At 41.1% G+C, this 25,282-nt stretch overlaps 1 protein-coding gene across 6 annotated transcripts in view; it reads right to left on the reverse strand.

Moving 5' to 3' along the window:
• PALM2AKAP2 (PALM2 and AKAP2 fusion) overlaps window positions 1-25,282 on the reverse strand; it is a 270,772-nt gene that overhangs the window by 128,740 nt on the left and 116,750 nt on the right. For 2 of the 6 annotated variants that reach the window (XM_074811959.1, XM_074811957.1), the window contains exons 6-7: window positions 23,522-23,623; window positions 18,071-18,775 (exon numbers count right to left, since the gene is read on the reverse strand). The exons of 2 other annotated variants lie outside the window; for them this stretch is intronic. In XM_074811959.1, the coding sequence (XP_074668060.1) occupies window positions 18,071-18,775; window positions 23,522-23,623 (807 nt within the window). The remainder of the gene's footprint in view (window positions 1-18,070; window positions 18,776-23,521; window positions 23,624-25,282) is intronic. 2 more of the 6 variants (XM_074811961.1, XM_074811960.1) reach the window with 1 other exon arrangement.

Below are 25,282 nucleotides of genomic sequence, written 5' to 3' on the forward strand. Positions count from 1 at the left end.
TTACCCTATAACACCTTGAGTTCACTTCTACCAGCAGCCCTACTATGTCTAATACTTCACCCCCTCATTCCCCATCCATTTTTCTAGACGTTAATCCTATTTAAGATCTAATACATTGCAGTGAAGACTATGTTGCCCTCTATCTTACTGTTACATTAATTCACACTACTATATAAATGACAGTTTTGATTCAAATACAAATGAAAAAGAGGAACTCTGAAAGAAGAAGAACTTGTACTAAACCACAGAACTTCGCTTGTAACAAGAACTAATCCAAATGTCATGTCAACTTTTCTTTGGACAATCTGTATTTTCAGAAGCTTCAAAATTTGAGCTTGCTCATCTCAAAGTTGGGCATACACAGGTGTCACTGCAAAATCTTGAAGGTGGCTCAGCAAGTCACATCATAGGCTAAAGTCTATATAGGCAGAGTTTAAAGAATTAAACAAGTGCCAAGTAAAGTTTTCTGCATACCTTCAGTAGACTATTCCTCACGGCTGTGCTGGAAGTTCTTTTTTTTATATATTTTTCATAAATATTTGATGTCCAGACTGAACTCTCATATCTCTTTACTAGGGGAAAGGGATACACTACACTGACTGTATTCATAGAATTATAAATGCTTTTTTACATTGGCAAGCTTTACAGGATATTCAGAACTTTATGGCAGCAGAATAGACTTTTCTTTTAAACTTAACCTCCCTTCATGAAAAGCAGATACTTTTAATACTAGTATATTGATTTAGATTTATGGCTTATGTAAAGTAGTACATCCTTCCATGTAAGTTTTTTAGGATCTAGGCTTGCAAAGATTTACACACACAGATTCATTGTGCATCCTGGCCCTAAGAAATCAGAAGCAAGACACCCATTGATTGCAGTGGAGCCAGGACTCCAGCTGCTGCTTCCAGAGAGGGTAGTACTGCACAGCTGAAAGTTTACCAGATTCTGTAAGATGTAGGGTCTGAGGCCAGATTTTTGACATGACACATCAGAACTTTTCCATTTTTGCCCTATTCTCGCACATTTTAGGATACTTGTGATATAATGCCAACAAAAAAGTGACTCCTGTCTCAGTCAGTGAGCTTGAGATTTGATAAATTTGAAAAACCCTAAGGCAAATACTGACAAAAGGATATATTGTTTAGAATTAATACCAAATATTTTTTCATAAACTCAAGCATGTATTTTTTGTGTCAGGAGAGGGGAAGTTGTCCGCACATACATGAACACACACACAAGTCAGAATTTCTGCAAGTACAAAACTATTCATGACTATGAGGTCTGTGGTCAAGTTCAGCCCAGTTCTGAGTCATAAAGCCAACGCAATCTTTGAGATTGAAACCTTCAAGACAAAACTGACAATGGCTGATCCTGCCACAACAGTCATTTTCCACAGAGAGATTATTTTTAAACATAAACAGCAAATGGGAGGGAAGTTCACATCTGGAGACCTGAATGCTATCATTTTTACTCTCACTGAAGTTGACGTTTTACCTTTAGGTCTGGGAATTTGTCTAGATCAGGTTTGGATGTTCTGTGTTTGAAGTTAATGTTATGGAGGCACTTCATCTTTGTCTACAGGTCTGGTTACTAGTGGGTATGATGTGGACATAATGCTCTGTACAGCACAGCCCTGCACAAACAACACCAATGGATCCATACCAAACCACAGCTGATGGCTCACCCATTTTCTGGGGAAGCCTGGACCTAGGCCCAGCTCTAAATCATATGGCTGTCTCTCACCCTTGTGCAAAACCTGTGCTTTGCCTAGCCCTGAAGTTTGGGGTTGGCTTGACTCCTGATCTTTGTGGCCTATGCTCCTCTCTGCTATGAATTACAGCAGACCTGTGTTTGGGCTGTGGTAGTTCTGACCTAAGGAAGGCTTGCAATAGGCTGTGGTACAAAACAAAAAATGATCAAAAGCAAGTTTTCCAGTGTGTTTCCGAAGTTTACTTTTTCCTGTTGATTTTTCATTTATTGCAAACTAGATGATGTGTTGGTTGCTCTCAGAGAAGAAAGACCCTGATTTGTAAATGGCTTGAGGTCTTCCTGATGGACCTGCCAGACAGGCCGGAGCCCAGTCCCCAAGTTCAGCATCAATGCTGTGAAAAATTAGTTTTAAGTCCACCCACAATTTATTGTGCTGCCTGATGATTCCCTATCTCCTCAGACTGGAGAAAAGTTACAAATATTGCCCCTTTTCTCCTCTCATAGAACTGCTTTCTACCAGTAGGTCCAGTTTCTCTTTGACTGACTTGCCTTCAGGTCAGATGAGTTGGGGGATGTCTGCCATGCCTTGCCCAGCTAGGCACTTGTCTGACTCCCACTGCAAGAGCCAGAGTGGGAATGTAAGTGTGTTGAACTGTAACAAATCACACACAGCCTGCTGGGGAGTAGTGATGCCACTTTCCTTCAATAGAGAGGGACTACTGTTCCCTGCCAGTGCCAGGGACAATTTTCTAATCTATCATCTTCATATGACTAATCAACACATGGGCCTTGAATTGTCTTGCAGTAGTATCGGCACTTACACAGCACCAGGTGTTTATATGGACAGAGAGTGCCAGCCTACCTCTATCAAAACATAGATTTTATTCAAGAGAAGATTTCTTCTTGAGGACAGAATTAACTGAACAGAGCAAGCAACTCTGTCTTGGTAACTCTGTTATATTCAGTGTTAATTATTTATATTGAAACAGGCAGAAGCCACCAGAACTGCTTTACAACCTACTGGACATAGTCCCTATAAACACTAATTAATGCTTACATTATTATCATAAGATGCATGGTGTCTCCACCTGAAAAAAAAGACAGCAGGTATGTTGAGGGAGAGAGCTCAAGTGACTTGAGTAAGGGATGCAGAGAGCAGTGTCTCTGAGCAGTGACCAGATCTGAAGGTCTAAGGATCTGTTCTCTCTGGAGAATATCTCTTTGATTGCTTCTCACCTCTGAGACCTTTCTGGATCTGCTAGGGGATCTGCAAGACATTTTTTCACTAAGATCTTTCTGACAGAAACATCTTATATTCTTGCTTCAACCTCTACTACCTGATTTGAGTTTTCCTCACTTTATGCAGTTGAAGTGAGAATGGGAAGGTTGTTTGGGGATCAGACATTACATCCGGCTTGAAGTCCTTTTTTCCTACAGCCATCAGTATTGCCTAGGTTTTTCATGATGCACACATGGCACTGGAAGAGTGATTTTTTGTCCAGGGGAGGATGAGTCCAGTAATAGCAATCGCTCCCCATCAGTTGTTTGTTCTTGAGAAGCTTTAGCATCTGTTGAAGAGTGTGCTAGTCTTCATATGCATGACAATGTATGTTAGACCAGTCTTCCTTTCTGGTGGTAGCAACATGCTGGATCAGAGTGCTCTCTGCTTCAGAGACATCCATGCAGTGCAGCAGTGCTATGCAAATACACATGCAGCTGAAGGGAAAGAGGCAGCAGGCAGGAGGGAAGGGAAAATCAGAGAGCTGGCCACAGTCAGCAGAGAAAGGAGCATTGTCTAGTACTGACAATGTACAGCTGTGGGTCTGTGGCTCTTCATTATCACAAAAATTTGACTTCAAATCATAGTGTCAGCCCTCCAGGCTTCAGCTAGGAGTGCTGTGCTGACTGGAGCCAAGTGAATTTTCCCCTTGAATCTGAACAGCAAAGTTTCTGGAAAAAAAATGAGCTCTGAGAGAATGAAATCACATTGAAATCCACTAATAATAATTTTGGATAGAAAGAGTTGAAGGCAATGTTGTGTGGTAATGTCAAAGGAATATTTTTAATGTATTCCAAATGAGATATTGGGGAGTTTTTTGTTGGTGGGTTTTTTTGTTTGTTTGTTTGGTTTGTTTTTGAAATGCCTCCAGCTGGCATTGAAACTTCTGATTTTGAAGAAAACAGGCTTGTTTTAAAACAACTTGTCAATTCAAAAAGTTTCAGTTTGGGTCCAACATGGTAGAATTCCCTGCTCTGCTTTTGATTGTTCATTTCACCAGTGAATCAAAACCACATTATTTACCCTGCTCTGATACTGACAGTGTTCTCAGCATCCTTCAGACTGAAGAGCATACAGCAATAATTTTTGTGTCCTCCTTTTCCCAGCCCAGCACCATCCTGGCTGCCTATGCTCTGTAGGGACCATACATGGTTCGCTTCCAAGCCCACTAGCAGTGGAGAGCCAAAGAAGGTATCTCTGCAAAATAGAGGTCTTGGAAGAAAAGCTGTTAGCTACATAAAAAGCAAGACCTTCACCACTGCAGGTCACATGGGATTAGTTCCTTTGAAACACTTAACTGTATTTCATTGTTACCTTGCTCTCTGCCTGATATTGTTCAATAACCCTGTTCTCCAAAAATGATGTTTGCTTTACAGGATGGCTCATCTGGGGAACTTTTCTGCTGTTTCCAGTTATTTGGGACTTCGAGAAGAAGTGTTTAATGAAGTGGGATGATACAAGCAGATCCATGGAAATAAATTTGGCTACCTCTGTCGTTAAATTCAAGCACACGGCTCGTTCTTTTCTGTTAGGGCAAATGCCCTTCCTGGGTATTCAAAGACTAGTAGAATGGTTACATTTTTCTCCAACTTATCTTTTACAGGGCTTTTTTCTCGTAGTATCCTTTATTTTTACTGCACATTTTTTTCCTCACCTAGTTGAACAACATGGTTTTCAGCAACCTGTATCACCATAATTCACTAACCTAACTGCTTACTCAAAAAAAATTTATTAGCTGTTCTATAAACTTTTCTGGCCAGCCTTTTCTTAATATAACTGTGCATAGTTAAAAGTGGCTGAACAGATAAGAGGAAAATTAAGACTGGAACTTGTGGGGGAGTGAATTGGTGAATTGCTTTTATAGTGGGTAATATGGGTACACTCCAGGTACCCCAGGCAGCATAACTGGAACCTTGACCCCACTGTTTGGCTCTTGCTGCTGTAAGCAGATTTGCCATTTGAAGTTCTGCCCACAGCAGAGTCCTTCCTGAAGAGAAGATCTTGCTTGTGTGACACTTATTTTCCTTATAAAAGACAAAACAATTGCTTCTCCAGTGCTGCTGGTGACAGGTTGTGTACTTCAGAGTAAGATGGGTGTGCTTTCTTTGGTATCTGCATCAGAGCCTGTGATCCCCTCCCTGATTTTCTGGGACTGGTTATTTACAGCCTGCAATCTCTCTGACACTCAGGACCTATCTTTAAATATATTATTGCATTAGAGAGGGTTTTTCAAACTAATTTCAACACTTTTCTTTATTTCTAGTGCATTGTGGCAAATGTCTGCCCTGACTGACTTCCCAGGCACTCTGAGCTCACTGGACTGGCTCAGGGTATAAGGTCCTGATCCTAAAAGCACATGTAGATTTTTTTCTAAGTGGCTTGGTGGCCCTGCTTGCAGTACTTGCAGCTGTTAAACTGTGAAAGTTGTCCTTTGACATCAGACTGGGCTTAATCCCTTTCAGTCTGTGGATTAGAGGAGGACCCTTCTTGATGCTGAATGAAAGAGAAGAGTTGCTTTCCTTTTATTTCCATTTTCAATTACAGCCTTTAAATACTCTGAATATTGTCTACCGCTTTCAGCCCTGATGTTTCCTCTGTAGGAGCTGTAATGAACAGAGAAAAAAGAGACAGGTAGGCTACAGCCTCCACGCTAGGTCCTGGATTTGTTTATGTTTGGCAAATGTTTAGCACATTGTGAAGATAAATCCGTAATCACTGTTATTTCCATCTCTGTGAATTCTAAATCCTGATGTATAAAATAAGAAAATAAAGTATGTGATCTTTCAGTAGCTTCTCCATATGTCTTACTGTCATTTCCTCACTGTATTCAGCAGTGCTTAAGAATAGTGTCTGTAGTCTCTTAAATACCACAGAAAAGGAGACACAGAGTATCACAGCTCTGCAGGGCTTGTACATGCAGCTAGAGCAAGTATTTTCCAGATTTCATCCTCAGCCAGGAAGCCCAGAAACTACTGTTTCTCTTATTGCCTCTTTTAAACGGTGGCAAAGACTCTCCTTGAATTGTTTGACTCCTTGAGCTGGAGATTCAAACAGGACCCCAAATAGCACTAGTTTTGCAGCACAAGTTGTAGCAGCAAAAATGGGAATGACTTATCTTGTTAAGAGCTCTTTCTTCCCAGGCTGGTGTAAGTAAAAACTATCTATCTTAGTTAACTCTCCCAATTTACTAACCCACTGATGACCTCCAGCTTCTGTAACAAAAAATTCAGACTGAAATACCAGCAGTGGAGAATTTCCAGATGTCAGCCCTGTTCTCAGTGTGCAACTGCACATGGTATTTAACAGCTTTGTGACTTTACCCCATCTCCCTGATAACTTAACCACACCTACAAATATAAAATTGTTTAAACTGGTCAGCAGAGGAAGAATTTACTTTGTCTCTCCACCAATTTGTCTATGAACCCCTATTTCTCCAGTGATAAAGATGCTTCTATAACAGTGCAGCATGTTAAGGAGAAACCTCTTACCACATAACAAAAACTGAGCAGCACAACAATCTATTTAAAAAATTGATAGAGTTAAGTAATTTCATTTGCTTTAAACTGAACAATATATGTACCACACTCCAGTGAAATATATTGATCAAGACCTTCTGCTGGTCCAAGTAGCTGCCTGCTACTAAATAGTATCCTTCCTTTTAAACCATAGGATGCTTACAAACCACAATGCAATGCTGTCTAGAGGTAACCACACCGGCTAAAGAGCAGTACAGTCATTTTAGCATAGGGTTATGCTCAAGCGAATAGACAGCCTCTTTCTCAGCAGGGCTAATTAGCTTAACCAACTCACCCCTGCCCCCAAAAGCTACCATATTGGTGCCAGTGCTGGAGCAGACTCATCTATAGCTGGAGGGAATCTGTAACCAGTGATGAATTACACACTATGGAAATACTCAAAAAGGAAGCTGAACTGATTTGTCATGTCTGAGAAAGTGACGCATTTTTGCATTTGTCTCCTATTTTTCCTCCACCTGTTCTCTCTTTGTTCTCCCACCTACAAGCAACCAAACATGCTACTGTTACGTCCTTTTTTCCTAAATCACAACAAACCCATCATTCACAGCAAGTGCCTGACTGCTGTGAATGTCTGGTTTTGTTGCAATATAGCCTATTTTTTCTGGTTTGGCAGCACCATTACAAGCAGAACCTCTCAAAAACCTGTAACAGTAAGAAGACATTTCATGATGCTGCGTACTCAGGGTAGTCCCACATCCTTGCAGTCTTGTGACAGACAGACATATCACCACAGACCCACAAGGCAGGGTAGTGCTAATTAGCCTAAATTACAGATGTAAAACATGAAAAATCTTGGACCCACAGAGGTACTTATATACCTACACTTCCCATCTAAATCAAGGGGATAATATTTTCTCTACATACCTTTGTAGATCTGGAGATGAGGGACTTTGGTGAGGTCATGCTGAACTGCGTGGAGCAGCAGCAATCGAAAATTATGTTTCACAGGACCTGGACCAGCATCTTTATTAGTGCTCAGTGTGTCCAGAGAGCTTGCTTGCTTACACAGTGAGGAATTGCTGTGTATAAAAGACAGGAGCCAACTCTCTTCTTTCTGAGGCAACTGAGTCCCTAAGTTTGCAGGCCAGGCAGTCTGTGCAGCAACACTACTCCTCCCTACCCCTGATTTGGAGTTACCCACTCTATCTCCCTGCTAGGTGATTATTCCCTCTATTCTTTTTTGGGTTGTATGCTGGGAAGTTCCCTCCTTCAAGTCTGATGTAGCAAACTCTACTTCTATGCAGGTATCTCCTTTGTTGTCTCATCTGAGAAGGTGGTCGCTGTCAACTAGACACTTCGACAATGAAGCAGGTAGTTTTTCTATCATGGGTAAATGTGGATGACATTTTGCACAGCCATGTCATATTTGGGGTTTTGTAAACTCCTTTAGGGACCAGCCTGTGTTTCTCCCATAAGCAGTTACAGAGGATTTGTATGTGACTGTGCACAGTGCAATGGACATCTGAGCAGACCTTTGCAGCATATGGGGAATGCAAATGGACGTCCTGGGACAACAAAAATTGTTATTAATTTATTGTCCCTTTTTTATTATTAATTCCTATGGCTATTAGCCTTAGAGGTTTCTTCCTGTAACCTCAAAAATATTGTAGTGTGAAGCAAGAAATGTTGCTGACTTGGTATGTGTTTTGAGGGATCAAGGGCAGGTTGTGAGGGTGCTGCAGGAAAGTAAGGGGCTGTCTGGAAATGAGCTATTCCACTTCTACCCCCTGACAAACTACTGAAACACCTCAACTGTTGAAATTTCAGAATAAGCACCTATCTTCCTTCTGTTACCAGAAGGATGCAGAACTATTAAAATAAAGGAAAAAGACCAAAAACCTGAGAGGGCTGACCTCCCACATGCTGAATATGCCCGTACTCTGTTAAGTCATTGACCTCCAGAGAGCATCTCCAGAAGAGCCTCAGGGGAGTGCCACGCTATCTCACCAGCTGCTAAGCGTTTTCTTTCTTCCTACATTCTATGACAGTGGAGAAAAAAAGAAAAAAAAAGACTTTTTTCCTAGAGATTTAAAAAGGTGAAATGGAAATATTTTGTTTCTGAAACTTTAGTAATAAAAGTGATATCAAAATTGTCTAGTCTGGTTTTGGTGTTTTCTTGGATGATTCAGTTTTGTGCAGTGGAGGAGCCTGCATCTGAAAAACCTCTCGTGGCTATAGAATTAAATGAGGTGGAATGAAAATAAGAGTATGTCACAGGCCATGGTATGCACCAACAATGGAATATGTACCTGATGTGTCCAAGTGTCCAAACACTAAATTAGTCACACAGGATAATGCCCTTTCATGATCTTCACACAGACACTTCTGCTAACTCAGGGTCATGATCCCTCCTTTTGCCATGTTAACACACTTCTGAATTAGGAAGGTCTTTACAAAACCAAAGAAATTTAAATAGTTATGTCCGCTTCTCTCAGCCGAATCAATTCTAGGCCTTTGGTGACCAAAACATACCAGTTCTCCAGTCATTCAGAGTCTTCTAGGACAGACAAAATTGACTTTCTGTCACTCAAACACAAGTAGGAAAAAACCCAACTTGAAGTCCCACCTACTGGAAAACTTTCAGGACTAAATTACAAAGCAGCAAAGAAGGGCACATGGCCTTTCCTTCTGTGATGCTAAAAAGCACCATTTTGCAAAGGCTCAGATACATATGTGTAGTGTGTGCACATACGTTTATCTAGCTGTATGGCTACTGGGTGAAAGGAGCAGAGGAAAGGTATTTATGTAACAATGGACAATTTGTGGTGAGTTTCTTAAATGGCTGAGTTTAAGCTGAATTTTAGAATTTCTGAGAAGGAGGCTTATGATTCCTGGCTATTTGACACTTCCGATCACTATTCTAAGCCGAGGTAAATATAACATCATGGGAAAAAGCTACATGAGGGTTTTTCTTTTTTTCCCTACAAGTCAGACTATGGCAAGCTTCTTCCAGTCCTGAAATAGAGAGGACACTGTAATAAGCCCTGGAAGAAGACTGCACACTGCTTCTTTTGTCAGTCTTTAAATTCTTTAATGACTACTTCTGGGGAATTACTTATGCTACATGGAATACTTTCCTCAGTTAGGAAATAAGTTGATCAGGGACATACTACCTTGCTGACCAAAGCCAATCCTTTATCTTCAGCAAATATGAAAAGATGCCATGTGATCCTAGAGTAACAGGGTCCGCAATATGCTTGGCAAAATTTCTCATGAGAAGAAAAGGGAAAAGAGAAGTGAGACAGTAACAGGCACAATGAGTTAATATATGTTGAAGCATATAAAAATAACAGTCAGAGCAGGAGGGCACAGCAGTAGAGGAAAGAAAAAAAAAAAAACAACCAACTGTGGAGTTAGTACTTTAATTCTTTTAGTGAGAGAGGCAGCTCCAGTGTGGTATGTCCTTGAGATCACAGAGCATCTTGAAGAGTGGTAGTTAGAGAGAAACACAGTAAAAAGACACAGAAGTAGGCGCAGTGAAAAGGCAGATTTATTTACTAGTAATACTGTACAGAGAAAAAAAAAGAGAGAAGCCACAGTTACAGCATGGCTGTTGCTGGCAGTGTTCTTGTTTTTTTTATTTTTGTTTTTTTTGTACTTATTTTTTTAATCTGAAGAAAAAAACATAACAGTCAAAAAAGTACACTTCAGGTTACAAAGTACAGCAGCTATCCCCAGCAATTCTAATCCAGTGTTAGCACAGCAGTTTTTCCCCAACAAAATGGGATTTTATTTACATTAGCTCACAAAGAAAGTGGGAGACTAAAGCTTAAAAAAATCTCAACCACAACCTACATTCACCATTAAAGCTGCATTTTACACAACATTTTCTTGAACCCCTATAAAGAGTCATTCTTCGTCTATGGAGTGAACATAGTCAGGAGGGGCAGGAAACCTTCAGAATTGTGTTCTTTTCTTCTGTCCCTGACCTGTTCTTGCTTGACTACCTTTGCTGCACTCAGATTCAGTGGCCACTGGAAAAGCAAAAAGCTTTCAAATGGATTTATCTCCCGTATCTGCTCTTAAGCAGTGCCTACATCCATACTTGCAAAATAACAGGGACAAAATTTGAGCCCATCATAGGTAAAGCACCTTAAACATAGATACAGGCCGATCTTAACATATCCTCAAGGCTATGCCTAATCAGCACAGTGTTAAGTATGTGTTACACTTCAAGCAAGTGCTTAAGATTAGTAGAGTTTAAGCACCACATTCAGCTGGAACTTTATACAGTTGCAGAAAACCTTTATTTTTAGGTTTGCCTCTCTCTGACTAGCACATTATCTTGGAAGGATACCAGTAGCTTCTTGGCAGCTAATTTTACTGAGAATGCCTTTGTATGCTGGATCAGTCTGTGGGGAAGTTCACATTTTCTCCTGGCTGCTTTATCCTGCCAATAGCAACCTGAAAATCAGGGGGTGGCTTGTCTTCTGTTCCTCTAAGTGACTTCTGGATGCTGATATTTTATGCACTTGGGCATATCTAGCTCATATAGGCTTGGGGGCTTAGCACGTTCCCACAGGAATGGGAAGAGAGACAGCAGATTTAACTAAATAGTAAGATTTTAGTGGAACTCACTGTTTGGGCAACCCATGGGATGCCAGATGAATAGATAGGGAGAGTGTTCCTCTAGTATCAAATCTGCCCTAGGAATTTAGGCAAATGCAGGAAGATATCCAAACACCAAGGACAGGATACCATCATTTCTTTTCACTTGGGACTCCTGCCAACAGGCCTGAGGTGAGGTTTTTAACTCCAGTCTTCCTTTTCTTCTCGCTCATAGGAGACCACGAAAAGGGAAGCAGAGAGAGGAGGGAAAAGAGGAGCAGCTGAGCAATGGTGTCCAGAATAAGAGCAAGTACAGAGACACAGGACAGGCAGAGTCTGGAGCAGAGGTGTGCAGAGGGGAAAATTTGGAAGAAAAACACTGCCTCTTTTATGTTGTGTTTGTGTGCAGGTATGAAATTCACCCCCACCCTCTTCAGGCCCTGGGGGTTTTGAGAGTTCCTGGAGGGTGTTTTTCTACTTTCAAACACAATCAGCAAGGAGACCATGCTCTAAACCCCTGTCTGCAGAAAAGTGCACCAGTTTCACAACACCATTTAAAAATCTATCTAATTAAAGGAATGAGAAGACACAGTTAAAGCAGCATAAGCCTTGCTTATAGCATATTGTTTAAAGACCAGACCCTATAAGCATTTATTTGTGCATGTGCTTAAATTTCACTTGTCAGGGTTATCCCATTAAACTAAAAAAGGGCTGCCTGGGTGCTTAATTTTATGCTCATAGGCAAGTCTTCAGTCTTATAGACCTACTGAATAGATATGTAAGGTCTAATTTTGGGGATGAATCACTAGCATACCAATGCAAGTTAAAATGTACAAATATACCCAAACTGGTGGACTTGAGTTACTTAACTAACTCTAAAAAATTAGTTGAGGGTTTTTTTTCAATTTCTAAAGTAGATTGATTCTTAAAACAAACCCCTAAGTCCTTTGAGAAGAATTTGGGAAACAATTGCAGGAAAACTTTGCAATACTGTAACAGCTAACTGCCTCAAAATAAGAGAAGCTTTTGTAAACTGGAGGAGCGGTCTTGGAATTCTTCACAAGTTTGCCCTTAAGAAAAGTGACCTATTAATCCGCTGAACAGCCTAAGTGGAACCACCACAGGAAAAAAGCTATAGATTTTGCAAGACTCTTTGCACCCATGAGGAAAAAGGCTCAGTTTTATAATGCATTGATTTTAGATATGTGGGACATTTTTAAGAACTTCATGCACCCTTGTCACTATTTACAAGCTAAGTTGTTAAGATAAGTTTATATTACAGATTGGATTTATATTCTCTTTGGACTAGATGACAATCCATTTATTTTCTAAACTTAATAAATTCAGCCATTTTATACAATTTATTCTTTTACATACAAAAATTACAGTCCATATTTTTGTTGGATATTGTCATAGCCTGCGACCTCTGATTAAGCTCAGAACTAAAGTTTACTCTTGCTGCCCAGAAGGCTCATGAAACATAATCTGAGCAAATCCTAAATTTTCTAATAGACAGAGAGAACTAGTTGAAATTGAGTGAGTTTAGAAAAAATAAAGACGCCACGTCTCAGCCTGTGGGAAAATCATCTACTTTGTCTAAATGATTTTGCTCTACTCTTTCCAGTGGTACCATCTCTTGCATTTTGAAATCTCATGTTGGATAAAGTATGACAAAGTGAAAAAACATATAGTTCTCCTATTTAGCCATACCTCTCTACTGAAAGTAGGTAGCTATTGCCTACCATCTTCGCTTTCTAGATAAAGAAATTTGTCTAGCTACAGAAAGCATAGGTCCACCTTTTTCTGCAAAATAAATTTACTTATTTAGCTGTGTTCATAGCAGGTATATTGGATTTTACTCCTCTAACTTTACTCTTTAAAAAGTGTTGTGGTCCTGCTTCCTGGAGAAAATTGTGGTTAGGTCTACAAAAGATCCCAAGAAGCTGGGCATTGTCATAAACATATGAAAAAGTTCAAAGGCTCAATGTCACGGGAAGGATGATATTCAGAAACTCAATTCCCAGTTAGGGTTTGTATCTCATTACAAAAATATTTATTCCTTAAAAAAATACACAAATGTAAAATACTACGTTTTCTATTATATCCCCACTTACTTTCCAAGTATGCCATTTGGATGTTGGACTAAACCAAAAGGTAGAACAACGTTTATTTCTCTAGCAACTCTGCATGCTATCTTTCTGCTCTGATTATTTTGTTGTATTTCTATAATTTTAGGCATGAAGAATCAGTAGTGAACTTAGGTACAATGGCAGGGTACTAATATATTAGCTGTCAGGGAGGTCCCACTGCTCATGGATACCACTGCCGTGGTAGCAATGCTGACTTGAGACCTGATCCTACCGGATGCTAAGCACCATTTTGGTTTGTGTTTTTCTCAGCAGAAGTAGCAATGCTTAGAGTTAGCCTCTAGGATTACACCACCCTGGGCAAACTCAGCAGCGCATAAAATTGGTACAGGTACACAAATAACAGCCAAACTACACCCTGTGTTAATCACTTATGCCCTGATCTTGCAGACACCTACACACATTTCTCCTGTGAGTAGTCCTGTTGACTGAAATAGCTCTACACACAGCAGAATTAGGTATATGCATTTTTCTTTGCAGGGCTGAGGTCTTCTATTGCACTGGTAAAAGTACGCTTCATGGAGAAGGGCTTGGGCACACTTCTCTTGCTGGGGATTGAAAGATAATGTTGTGTTTATACAGCTTTGGAATACAGCCTGCACTTTTTGGAAAAAAATAAGGAAAAGAAAGAGACAAAAAGAAGGAAACCCAAGAGTGCTAAGGCAAACTGTCAAATGACACATCATACCTACTTTGTCATTCATTTAGATAACATCACAAAGGCAGACCAGAGGAGTTCTGTAAACATATACCATACAGTACATCAGCCACGGGAAATTAAAAAAAGAAAACAACCCTGTAATTCTTTTCTTTCTGTATTGATATTCTTGTAATTGAAAGAGATTGCCTAGCCACTAATCATAATGCTGTGGTTTTTGATTTGTATTTTTCTTCTGTTAAAAAAAAGGAAGAATGGAAGTAAAATGCAGTGGTTTGCAAAAAAAACAGTCCCTGAATTCAAACGAGGGACGACATGGAAAGTGGGTTCATAGAAACTTAGAAAGTACAAAATATAAAAAAGTTTCATAGGTTACTTTTTCCCAGTCTAGGAAAAGATACACTGAAAAGAGGTCTTTTTTTTTTTTGTTTTTCTTACAAAAGTTAAGGCGAGCAGTTTGTTGTGGCAAAATGCTATCACTGAACCAGTTTCTGACTCTACTTTTTTGTATCCCCTCATGCTGAAATTGAAAATGTACATGTGATGGCATAAGTTAAACAGACAGGGACTATGCTTAAAACAATACAAAAAACCCATCCCATAATGATCCTTACAAAATTTCTCTCTGCTTGACCATAGAGTGGACCTCTTCCTTCGCACCTGATTGTGCATGAATTTCCACAGGCAGCTTCCTATCTGAGGGTGAGGGGAAAACCGATCCCTCTGAAAACCAAAGCATCCCTGGAAAACCGGTTTACATTCATCAGCCTAGGCTAACGCATCTGAATTCCCCTGTAACAGTGGCTGCAGACTAATGGCTAGAAGGGACAAGCTGATATCCAGGCATGGCTGCTGCCCTTGTGGAGGAGGATGATTGGAGTAAGTGTGTTTCAGCCAACGTAGCTAAGGTCCTCTGAGTTCAGACTGATTTGCTCCCATTTTGTATTTTTTCTGACCTCAGATGTGGAACTACCTTTGACCTGTAAAGACAAACCCTATGCAGACAAACCTTTAGCTTTTCTGGATCTATCAGGGCCCATTAATCATGGAGTTCATATGAACACATAAAAAACACTGGCCTTCCTAGGCACTCAATGTTAGCTACAAGTACTGAGCAGTAGGTATTTGGCAGGTTTAAGGTTTAAGGCTTGTGCTCTACTTCTAACCACTAAAGGGCCACTTCTGGACTCTTGTGTGCCACCATCTCCCTGCCATGCTATGACTCAGATGGTGTAGTGGTCTCAGACACGTTCTGGTCCCAGACTCAGCAAGCATCTCCCAAAGCTGGCCGCTGAGGGAGTCATCCCCAAAATGCTGAGTCTGTGCTGAACCAGAAGGTCATCTGACAGGGGAGCATGTGGCTGAAGAGATGCATGGACAGACCGGGTTAGGTAAAGATGACATCCCAAATTTCCCAAACAGAAAGCTTTGGGAAAAAATGTCCATAGGGGAGAGGAGAAACAGAGGGAAAGTCTGGGCTGGGAAAACACTGGGAGGCCAAGGTGACCATGAAGGCGGCATCACACCTGGAGAGGAAAGGGTGGTAAGCAATGACATGACCGACCAGGCCAGGAGGAGACAGATGGATGGTTTGTTTTTGACTGTTACTGGTGAGGTGAACAGGCCCCAGAGTGAGAGAACTATTGCAAAGCGCGCCTGGCTCCCGCAGTGCTCACGGGGTAGGGGCGAGACGGAAAGGGCTTCACCCTTTGCATTGCAGTGCTTTGGGGTCCTAAACGCGCCTGGGGACAGCCTCACCAGGCCACCCTGGGGTTGAAAACTCAGGGTCTCATTTTAAGAATGTTGAGGGTTGTAAATGCTTAGCATTTCTGGGAAAAAAGAAAACCACAGAACTGAACCAAAAAAAACCCAAAACACAGGTTACTAGTTTCTGACAAACAGCCACCAGACCTACTGTTGCAATGCAGGACTCTGCGGCTGTTCCTCTTTGATAAAACTTAACCACCTAAGCCTGAGTCAAGAGATGATGTGCAGAGCTTCTGTGGGTGAGTTTGGTCCTTCTCCCATCCAAAAGCCCCCAGGGGAAATGGAGGGAGCATGTGGAAGTCTATTAAATCTGGCCACTGCAGCACATATGGAGGCCACCAAAATTTCTGCAGGAGTCATACAGATGTGGCTGTCTTTTCCTACTCTCCGCTTGCTTTTTTTTTCCTGACTGTCACCTGGGCAGTGGTGAGAAGTTACACTGACCAGCTCCATACCGAACTACATTTTGCATTTTTTTGTGTGTTTGTTTTCAGTGTGCCTTATATTACAACCACCATGAACAAGTGTCTTTTTTACTGGCACAGAAAGAAAAGAGTACAGAGCAAGAACTCTGTTTAATTGGATGCTCTGAACTAACAATGAATGCAGTAAAAACACCATCCAAGAAAGAACAGAAATATCATAGGAACCACCTCAGACTGAAAAGAGGCTTTTTGTTGTTTTATTTTTCTTTCCTTTTCTCTTTCTTTCTTTCTTTTTTTTTCATTTGCTGCTATTGATTTTTAAAGTCTGATAGTTTCAAAGACACTTCAAAATAATCTTCAGTACTTTTTAACACTATCAGAAAATATAAGTCCTGATTTTTAATCTCAATTCTGTAGTTATAAATCCAGAATAACTCCACTAGAGTGAGTGAAGCTACACTTAAGCAAAACCGGTGTGAGACAAGAATCAGGCTCATAATATCTCACCATGAAAAAGCTGGCTGCTTTTTCACTGTAGTTAGAAGAATCAAAGGACCATGAAACAAAGAAACGTCTACTGATTTTGGATGCCTCCACCTTTTTACATTTTCACCTTGAGTTGTTTTTAACAGGCCTGATTTTCAGAGCGCATATGAAGAAAAATTTACTGGAAATCAGGCCTCTTTGAAGTGTCCCACATCAGAAAATGAAGCATCCGAAACCACCAGCAGTTTTTCAAAATGTTAGCCGCAAATGTTAGCCTTGCGGCTGTAAGATCTCCTGAAACAGCTGCTCTGACAAAACTCCGGTGGGCCTCCACAGGAGTTTTACCTGGGTAAGCAGGGCAGAATCAGACCCATCACCTGTCATTATGTAGGTGCACTGGAGGTACACTCTATGAGAAATTACACTTCTCTAAGAATTACAAAATAAAATCTGGCCCTGCCCTCATTCCCAGCGCTGAGAATTTCATCACTGAACCCAGTGGGAACAGGGTCAGACTGTGAGACAAGTTCATTTATATTCTAAGGAAATAGAAAGCAATATCTCTTATCTACTGGATTTCAGCAGGAAAACTTCATGTATAAACATTGGCAGAGTTACTGAAAGGCAAAAAATTAGATCAGTGACTCCATTTCAGTTGGTCTGACAGCTGCATCTTTTTCATGTCAAGTTAATTTCAACTGTAATTTGGGGAGATGAAGTACACATACAATACTGTAATCTGGAAGATTTATATAAGGCAAAATCCTCATTCATACATTTTCTAGAAAGAATAATTAAGGTCCACTTTTGGTATCACCAATAAGCAGAAACAGCTGATGGGTTTTTCTGACACCACAAACTAAACCGGAAAGTTACTATGAAACAAAACTATGCAAACTTTTTGGGAAAGACTTGTCTGAGTTTTAGCAAATTAAAACAGTAAAATGATCTAAGCCTTTCCCCAAGAAATAAAAAACAGGATCTATAAAATAATGTTTAAATGTGATTTTTCTTAAAAAAGAGAAGCAACGTGTTTTTAAGGCTCTCATATCTGGCTGCTGTGAAACTCAGACTCCCACAAAATCCTAGAAACCTGATCAAGCCTGCCAGATATCCAAAGAAAAATGTAAAAAGTGTTTTCATAATATATATATTATATATATAAATCAAATAAATATGAAAGCATTTGTTCCATTTCCCATTTATCGCTCACTCTGCAATATTAAGGAAAAAAAACCAACAAAAAAGAAGCAAAAAACCTCCCAACCCCTCCCCAAACCCCAAATAGTACGTCTGATGGGAAAATAATCATGCGTTCCTCTTCTTGAAGAACTAGAAAGCAAAGCAACCCAACTGCAAGGCAATGGAGGCATTCACTTCCAGTTCACAGTATTGCAGTTAGAAGTACAGTGAGGTCTAGGTAAGTGATGGAGCAGGAGCTGCCCGGAGCAGGGAAGGAGGAGGTGTTCACATGACAATACAGCATTGACAGCGCTTTTTCTTTTGTGTACCTGGGGCAGCTTCCAAGGGCAGGCTCTCTTCCTTCCCCTCAGGAGAGGAGGGCTCTGTCGTGTCCGACAGGGGCCTGCCAGAGACCAGCTCAGCGGCGTTCCCATCCATGGTGGAGACGTCTGTCACTGTCTTCTCCCGTAATGACTTCTCGTCGTCTTCGTCGATCAGAACCAGCTCTGCCTTGATGGTCTCATCATAGCCCAGCACTTTCTTTGTTTCCTCTTCGTCATCGATGTTCTGGTAGCCCATAAATATCATTGTCACCGGCTGATCTGTGCTGGCCTCCGGGGCTTCGCCACCACAGGGTTTGTCTTGGGGCTGAGGGTTCACAGCATGCCCTTTGCTGGGTTTGTGTACCATTTCCAGCTTTGCCTCCTTGAAGAGCATTTGCTCCTTCATATGGCTAAGGTTTCCATCAGCTACCGCATTTCTGTCTGACACAGTCATTGTTTCATACCCTCCTTTTACACTTGATTGTCCAGCTTTTTGCATAAGTTCATCTACGTCCTTTGAGCTTAATTTACGTACTCCATTTTCTACCACTGTGCCACCAGAGTGAACCTCATAGACTACCTTGGTACCATCATCATAGACTTTGAATCCTCTTTGATGGGCCTCATCTGGGCCAATAGGTGAAGCAGAGACAATCTTGGTCTCTCCTGTCTGTTTGTCTTTCTCCACATTAATTTCCATGGTGCACAAAGCTTGAATGAAAACAAGAGAGGAAGTGCATGTTACAACAAAAAAAGCCAGTGAATGGTTAATTGCCAAACAGACAAAGAAAACTACGGTGCCCTTTTCCTACCTCCTGCTTCTAAAGGGCCAAGCATTCTACGTTAGAAGTGGGACACAATGCTGTGGACAGAGATAGTTATTACACTACAGCTTTTTATGCAGCCGGGGGCTAGGCATACCTGCGGCAGACAGGACCTAGTCTTCCAGCTCACGCCATGTGGTGCTGTCTGATCAATTAGGAGCGCCAAGAGCACTTGCATTAAGTATAATTTAGACAAAGGGAGGTGACAGCATGCAGGTTGCCCTCAACCTTACCATTCTGAACTTGCCTCAGAATTCAGAGACAAACTAATTTCCAGGAATCTCTCTACTCTCTTTTCCTCCTCTGCCATCAAACTGCCAGTTAGCTGGTAACAAGTTTTGTTTGCTGCAAGTTAACACCCAGACTGTTTTATTATCAATGCTTGTTCTTGCTTAAGTCTTCCATCCGTGGCATTTGAAACATTTTAGAGGTGAAGAAACATTGTTTACCCCTGTTCTACAGGTGGAAAACCAAAATTGCACAGGAATGGGATAATTTCTCCTGCAGATGCGTGGCAGGGCAGGTCTCTCAGCTTCCACACCAAGGCATCGACAGTGACCTCTGCTTGTAGGTTAAGAGAATGTACAAAATGGCCAAGAAGTGCTCCCTCATTTACCTGAATTAGGCCCTAAGCACCACTGACAAAGTTGAAGAAAAAAGTAATAATGAACTGATTTTCAAAGCGTCATGAAACAACAGGTAAAAACATGCATGTGAGGGATGCTGCTTTAGAATAGCAAAGAAGCTTTTCTAGAGGTTAAGAAGGAAGCAGTGACAAGATGACAATTGTAGAGACCACACAGGAGGAATAGACAGGCAGTCTACACTGCTTTAACACCCATTTTGAGATAGGATGGCTTCTCACTGGACAGCTTTTCAAAGAAAAATGTGCAAAGGTCTCACAGATTTTCCAGAAGTGGTCATCTGTTTAAGCATTCCTTGTATGCAGATGAAGACATTTTGGCACTTGGACAGACATCCACAGAGACTTAATTACAAATTACCACAGGCAGTGACAAGTGTTCGTGAAACTTATGGTGACCATTTCCACCAGTGAATCTCAATGGTGTAATTGTGATTTGTCTTACCTGGGGACACCACAAACTGACATGCTGGCTTTTTTTGCTGACTTATTTTCAAGTGAGTACAGAATATCCTTGGCCCGAGAACCAACGTAGCTTGGTATGCTCATATTTAAAAATCACGAATATAAAAAATTACTCTTGCTTTAACATATTCCTTCAGTCTTATTATTCACACACAGTAGAAATCTTTTCTCTGTATCCTTAAAGCAAAGTATTTAATCAGCAATAGGAAGTTTATCATGATGTGCATCATGACCCCCCCTATTGCTCTAGACAGAAAATTCAAATGTTGCTGAGTGGGTGCATGCTGGCCCTAGCAAGGTGATCTCCTCTGTCCCCTGGGAGTGCAGTCTGGTAGGCAGTCCAGCCAAACAGGGGGTTTGGCCATCTATATGCTATGTGCTCAGACCTCAGTCAGCCCTGGCAGGGCTGGTTAGGTCAAGAGCAACACCACACAAATCACTGCATGGAGCCAGAGGACGGAGGTGCTGATAGGTGAAGGAGCATTGCTACGTTTGAGAGTCAGCCTGGAATGGACTGCAGAAGCAGGGATCTCTCCTTGGCCATTGCAAGCTAGGGGAATATCCCTAAGGACTGTGTTTTACCACTGCTTTGAAAGGTTTATGGACTAGCTGTGTCTATAGCTGTCATGACCCTGAGCACAGGATGCCCATTTTCACAATGAAGCAGGGATGTCAGTTTTCTGATCTCCCTCCCCATGATGGAGTTTTCATGCCTGGTCATCCCACAGCAGCCTGAGCAGTCAGGAGGAGGTTGTGGGGGCGAGAGTTGGGCTCTGCTCTGAGGTGTGCAGCAGGAGACTGAGGGGCAGCCAGCAAGGACTGAAACAGGAGAGATTTAGGCTGGAAGTAAGAACACTGTTGCTCCAGGGCCAGTAGCAATTAAGCTCTGAAGCAGGTTGCTCTGAGGAGATGTGGCAGACTACACCATGGTTCAGCTCAGAGAGCAGCTGGCATGGATCACTTGCTTGGGACTGTTCCAGCCCAGGAGCTGGTGGGCAAGTGCCCTTCAAGTCTCAGGCAAGTACCTCTGCCCTGAAGCCTTTAATCCAATTTATAGAGGTAATGAAACAAAGATACAGGTGCCACCACTGACAGTCTGGAATTTTCTCCCTTCTAGGTGCAGTTTCTTGGGTGGGAGTGACGGGGAGAAGGAAAGGAAGAGGAATTTTGTTTATTGGTTGAGTGGGCTCTGAACATCACTTGACCTCACCAGGGCTGCTCAGGCAGGTATTGCTCAATAACTTCCAACATTACTGAAGTAAAAATAGAGGTTGGCTAGCCTATCATGAAGATGATAAAACTGACACACTGCAGGTTTCTGAGTGGCAGAGAGCTGAACTGAAGCAAAGGTTAACTATGACGGAACAAGAGCACATCCAGAAAATAACCTCTGATAGGCAGAAGTTCCTGATCTGTCCTGAGCACTACAGACCTGCCCACTGACTGGCCACCGCTACCTTCTTGGTGAGAAGCAGCATCCTAAGCTCCTCTGGAGCTCTTGTGCTGCTCCTCTTCTTTGAGATATAAAAATATTATTTGGGGCATGACTTTTGAGTAAAGGCTGCTAATTTTTCTGTGAAATAGCTGAGTGCCATGTTATTTTTAGTGTAGAAGAGGATGTAATCTGCCAGGTCCTCCCTGTTCTGATGAACAAATTTCATTCAGTAGTGTGCATTAAAAGAACACTTGTATAGTGGGCCTGAATTCAGAAGCAGATAGGGAAAATCTGATAGTTAAATCACATGGACCTGGCCATATTTAAGAAGACTTGCAAGAATCATCTATTTATCTATAGTATGGAGTACTGATAAATAACATCTTACTTGTTAGGAATACTCTGGACAACAAGCTCTAGCACCGCTTGGAAGACTCTGTCCTACTGACTAATTGGATCTAGAAAGTTAACAGGTGTAGTCCTTGTGTATTTTGTTTGGTTGATTTACTTAAGCATTTGCCACTGTCAACATTTTCTTTCCATTTTCTACCATGATTTCAGCAGCAGTGTTTTAGATATTGGCATAACATGCGGTTTATCACCTGCCCCAGGGGTCACATTAAAGCTGCTTGTGCAAGTAAATGCATAAACATATGCAAGTTTCTTAGAAAGCTGTTCACTAGTGAAATGAATTGCCATGGGAGAAGTGAGAAGCCAGGGAGAACCTGGCTTATCTACCTGTGTGCGTAATGTTCATTCTCTGCAGGAAAACCTAGCAGCTCTGCTTGTCAAAGTAGCTGAAAAATGAACTAATATTGATTTCTAAAATGTCTTTATTTAACCAGAGCTTATTTACTGCAAGGTGTGCTCTGTTAATACAATACAAAACTATCTGACAATAGAGTTGGAACTGAAAGCAGTAGTTGAAGATGACAACCTGTATTCACAAGTACAAGTTTTCTGCACAAGCTTTAATTACAGTGTAACACGATGCAGTGCGTCGTGACAAGAAGATCCCAACGTGCAGATGAAAGAGTCTGGCTTCTGCCTGTTATGTGGATTCAGAGGCTGTTCTTTAAAAAAAATAAAATCTTAATAGACTTTGAGCTTGTTTTAAGATGAATGCTTACAGTCTACCTTTGAACACATATTCTGGTGCCTTTAAGCTATTGCACACATATGATACTTTTATCAAGGACTACATGAACAAGACTTCAAGGTCATCCAAAGAATGAAAGAAATGATTGTTTTCTCAGTATTGACAAAATGGCACAAAACACACATTGCTTTTAAGACAGATAGGGGTAAGCACTAGTGGAAGGGAAGCTTTTGGAATTGCTTGCAACAGGACTTCTGAACAAAATGGCATATCCCGTAGCTGGTAGTGTCTTAGCTGCAGACAGTGCTTTGCTATGATTGTTAACCCATTTTTCAAGTGAGCCACCTTTCATTCCCACTCCTTGGGACACCTCTTAAGTAGCCACCAGCACTTTGGTCTTGAGAGGGAATATATTGTTTAGAAAAGAAGAGTCTTGAAAATAAGAAAAACATACAGTTTTCCACAATCATGTTGTTACATTTAAGACACATACTCAATCTGAAAAGTGTTAGAAAATTCTCTGTATGACTCCAACCACAAAACATGCCATAGTTCTTCCCACCTTTGCCCTGAGAAGAAAGAATGGCATACAAATAAGTATAAAATGACATAAACATTTGAAGCACGTATGCAATCTTGTGTGTGCCTGTCTGTCTCATTCATCTTAATGGGAGTTGCATGGGTATGATGGAGGAGACAAAATCTTGGCCTAGATACCCTGTATTTGTATCATCAGAGATGGAAAGAACTGAAAGTTTCCATGTAAAAAAAATGGACGCATTTCCTATGCTACTTGTATGTAGTTCAACTACATTGTTTTGAGAGTATTCATCGTGGCTCAAAAACCCTTGACTTATTTATAAAATACAAATCAAGCGGCATTTCCTGGCATTTAAATTATATCAGGACACCAGACCCATTAAGGTAATATAACAAAAAAAGTTCATGGCTACTGGACTGGTATTATAATACTTTGCTCCTTGAGACTTACCAGCTACTCTGCTTGCTCCGTCCCACTCAGGAACTGGCTCTGCTGTTCGTGAATAGAGGGTTGGGAGTTCAGGGATCTGGGAGTAAATGTAATTTACTGCATCTGGTGTCAGAGAACAGGAAACAGTTAGATTCGTGTTATGAGCCCCAGTGGCTTCATTGCTTAGACAGCAGAGTGTTGTCAGCCCTGACAATAGTCACTGGAGATTTGTACTAGATAATTGGATCAAAGCAAACAAAGTGCAAAGTCACTGTCGTGTGATTGGTGTTCAATAGACTAGCTGAGGCAGGAGGGAATGGGTCCAGATGACTCAAACCTTATGTCAGTTGAACACATAAAATTATTTGTCAGGAGGTTCTGGATTTATCAAGTCCGTGACCTTTAAAATGGGAGGAAGAGAGGAGAAGGTAAGGAACAAACCTAACGTGATACCCAGAATACGTGACATTTCAAATAGAGATATAAAAGCCTAAAAATGCTAGTGTTGACTGAATGGGATGAAAGGCCAGCTCTTTTGCACTGGTTGTTTCCGGTATTATTGAACCGGCATTTGGCTTTTTGTTCCTAAAGCTGAAATTTAGCTAATGAAATCACATATAGATACTGATAGGGTGCCCGCTGTGACTTTCAGTAGGTATTAAGCACCTTCCAGTTCTGAAGTGTCATCACTCATTAATAAATCATGAACTAGTAGAAAGTTGTCTTAAAGGAGTGACTTGTTTTACATTTCAATTTATGGTTGTTTAGTATAAAGTAAATATGTTCTTTAGAAGACACATTAAAGAAATTTACAAATATTTACCAGGAGATGTTTTGTGGCTGAGTTAAACTTAACTAGATAGCAAATATTGTTCTGCTAGGATTCAGTGGCTGAGAAAGCAGAGCTCAGAGGAGAGATGTGCAAATAACTGACTTACAGTTCAGGCACCAAACCAAATTGAAAAAGAAAAAAAAAAATTAAAAATCACTTTCTCTCCTATCAACCGGAAATGTTTTCAGTTTTGCATGGAACTGGTTAAATTTCTGTTCAAACATAAGATCCTATCTGGTTTGAAACAGAGCATTCTTCCTCCAAGGGTACTTTGCTGGTACAATGTATAATTCAAGTTGTTGATCCCTTGGTACGGCCTGGTTCATGTGTCAGGGTAGGAGGCAGAATCTGCCTTCCTTGGTGCCTCTTGATGTTATAAGCAGGTGAGATAGGAAGACCAGTGCAGACCATAAAAGTGAACTGGTGAATGGAGAGAGAAAATGAAATGTCCTGTTGTAGGCTGCTTGACTGCATCTGGTGGAGGGAGATACTTTCATCACATTCTCTATGGGCTAACACCTATCCCACAGGTAACCCCCTACACCTGGTGGCATCCTCAGCAAAGACATGATGTGCCACCTCTAATTCCACATTCTGCTCCTTTGGCTGGAATACTGGGTTCGGTACTAATGAAATGATTTTACCATCTTAGCAGCCTGCAGTGGCCACCAGTGCTGCTGGGTGCTGGAAGACAGTAATCACAGTCCCCATGGAGCACTGAAGGTGCAGGTGAGGAGGTCCCCTTTTCCCTTCCTGCATCAGAGGAGGATGGCACAGAGGCACAGTGCAAATTCATACCAGAAAGCCAAGAAGTTAGTATAAGTTTGCAACAGATGAATTTGAAAAAACACTCAGCCAGGGAAATATTATTTTATTTCATACTTCAGTGGACAGATGGCAGTCTTGGCAAATGGGCTTTTATATTTTCAGTGGATACTGTTTCCCCAAAG

The sequence above is a fragment of the Strix aluco genome, chromosome Z, assembly GCF_031877795.1.
Source record: "Strix aluco isolate bStrAlu1 chromosome Z, bStrAlu1.hap1, whole genome shotgun sequence".
Taxonomy (NCBI): Eukaryota; Metazoa; Chordata; class Aves; order Strigiformes; family Strigidae; genus Strix; species Strix aluco.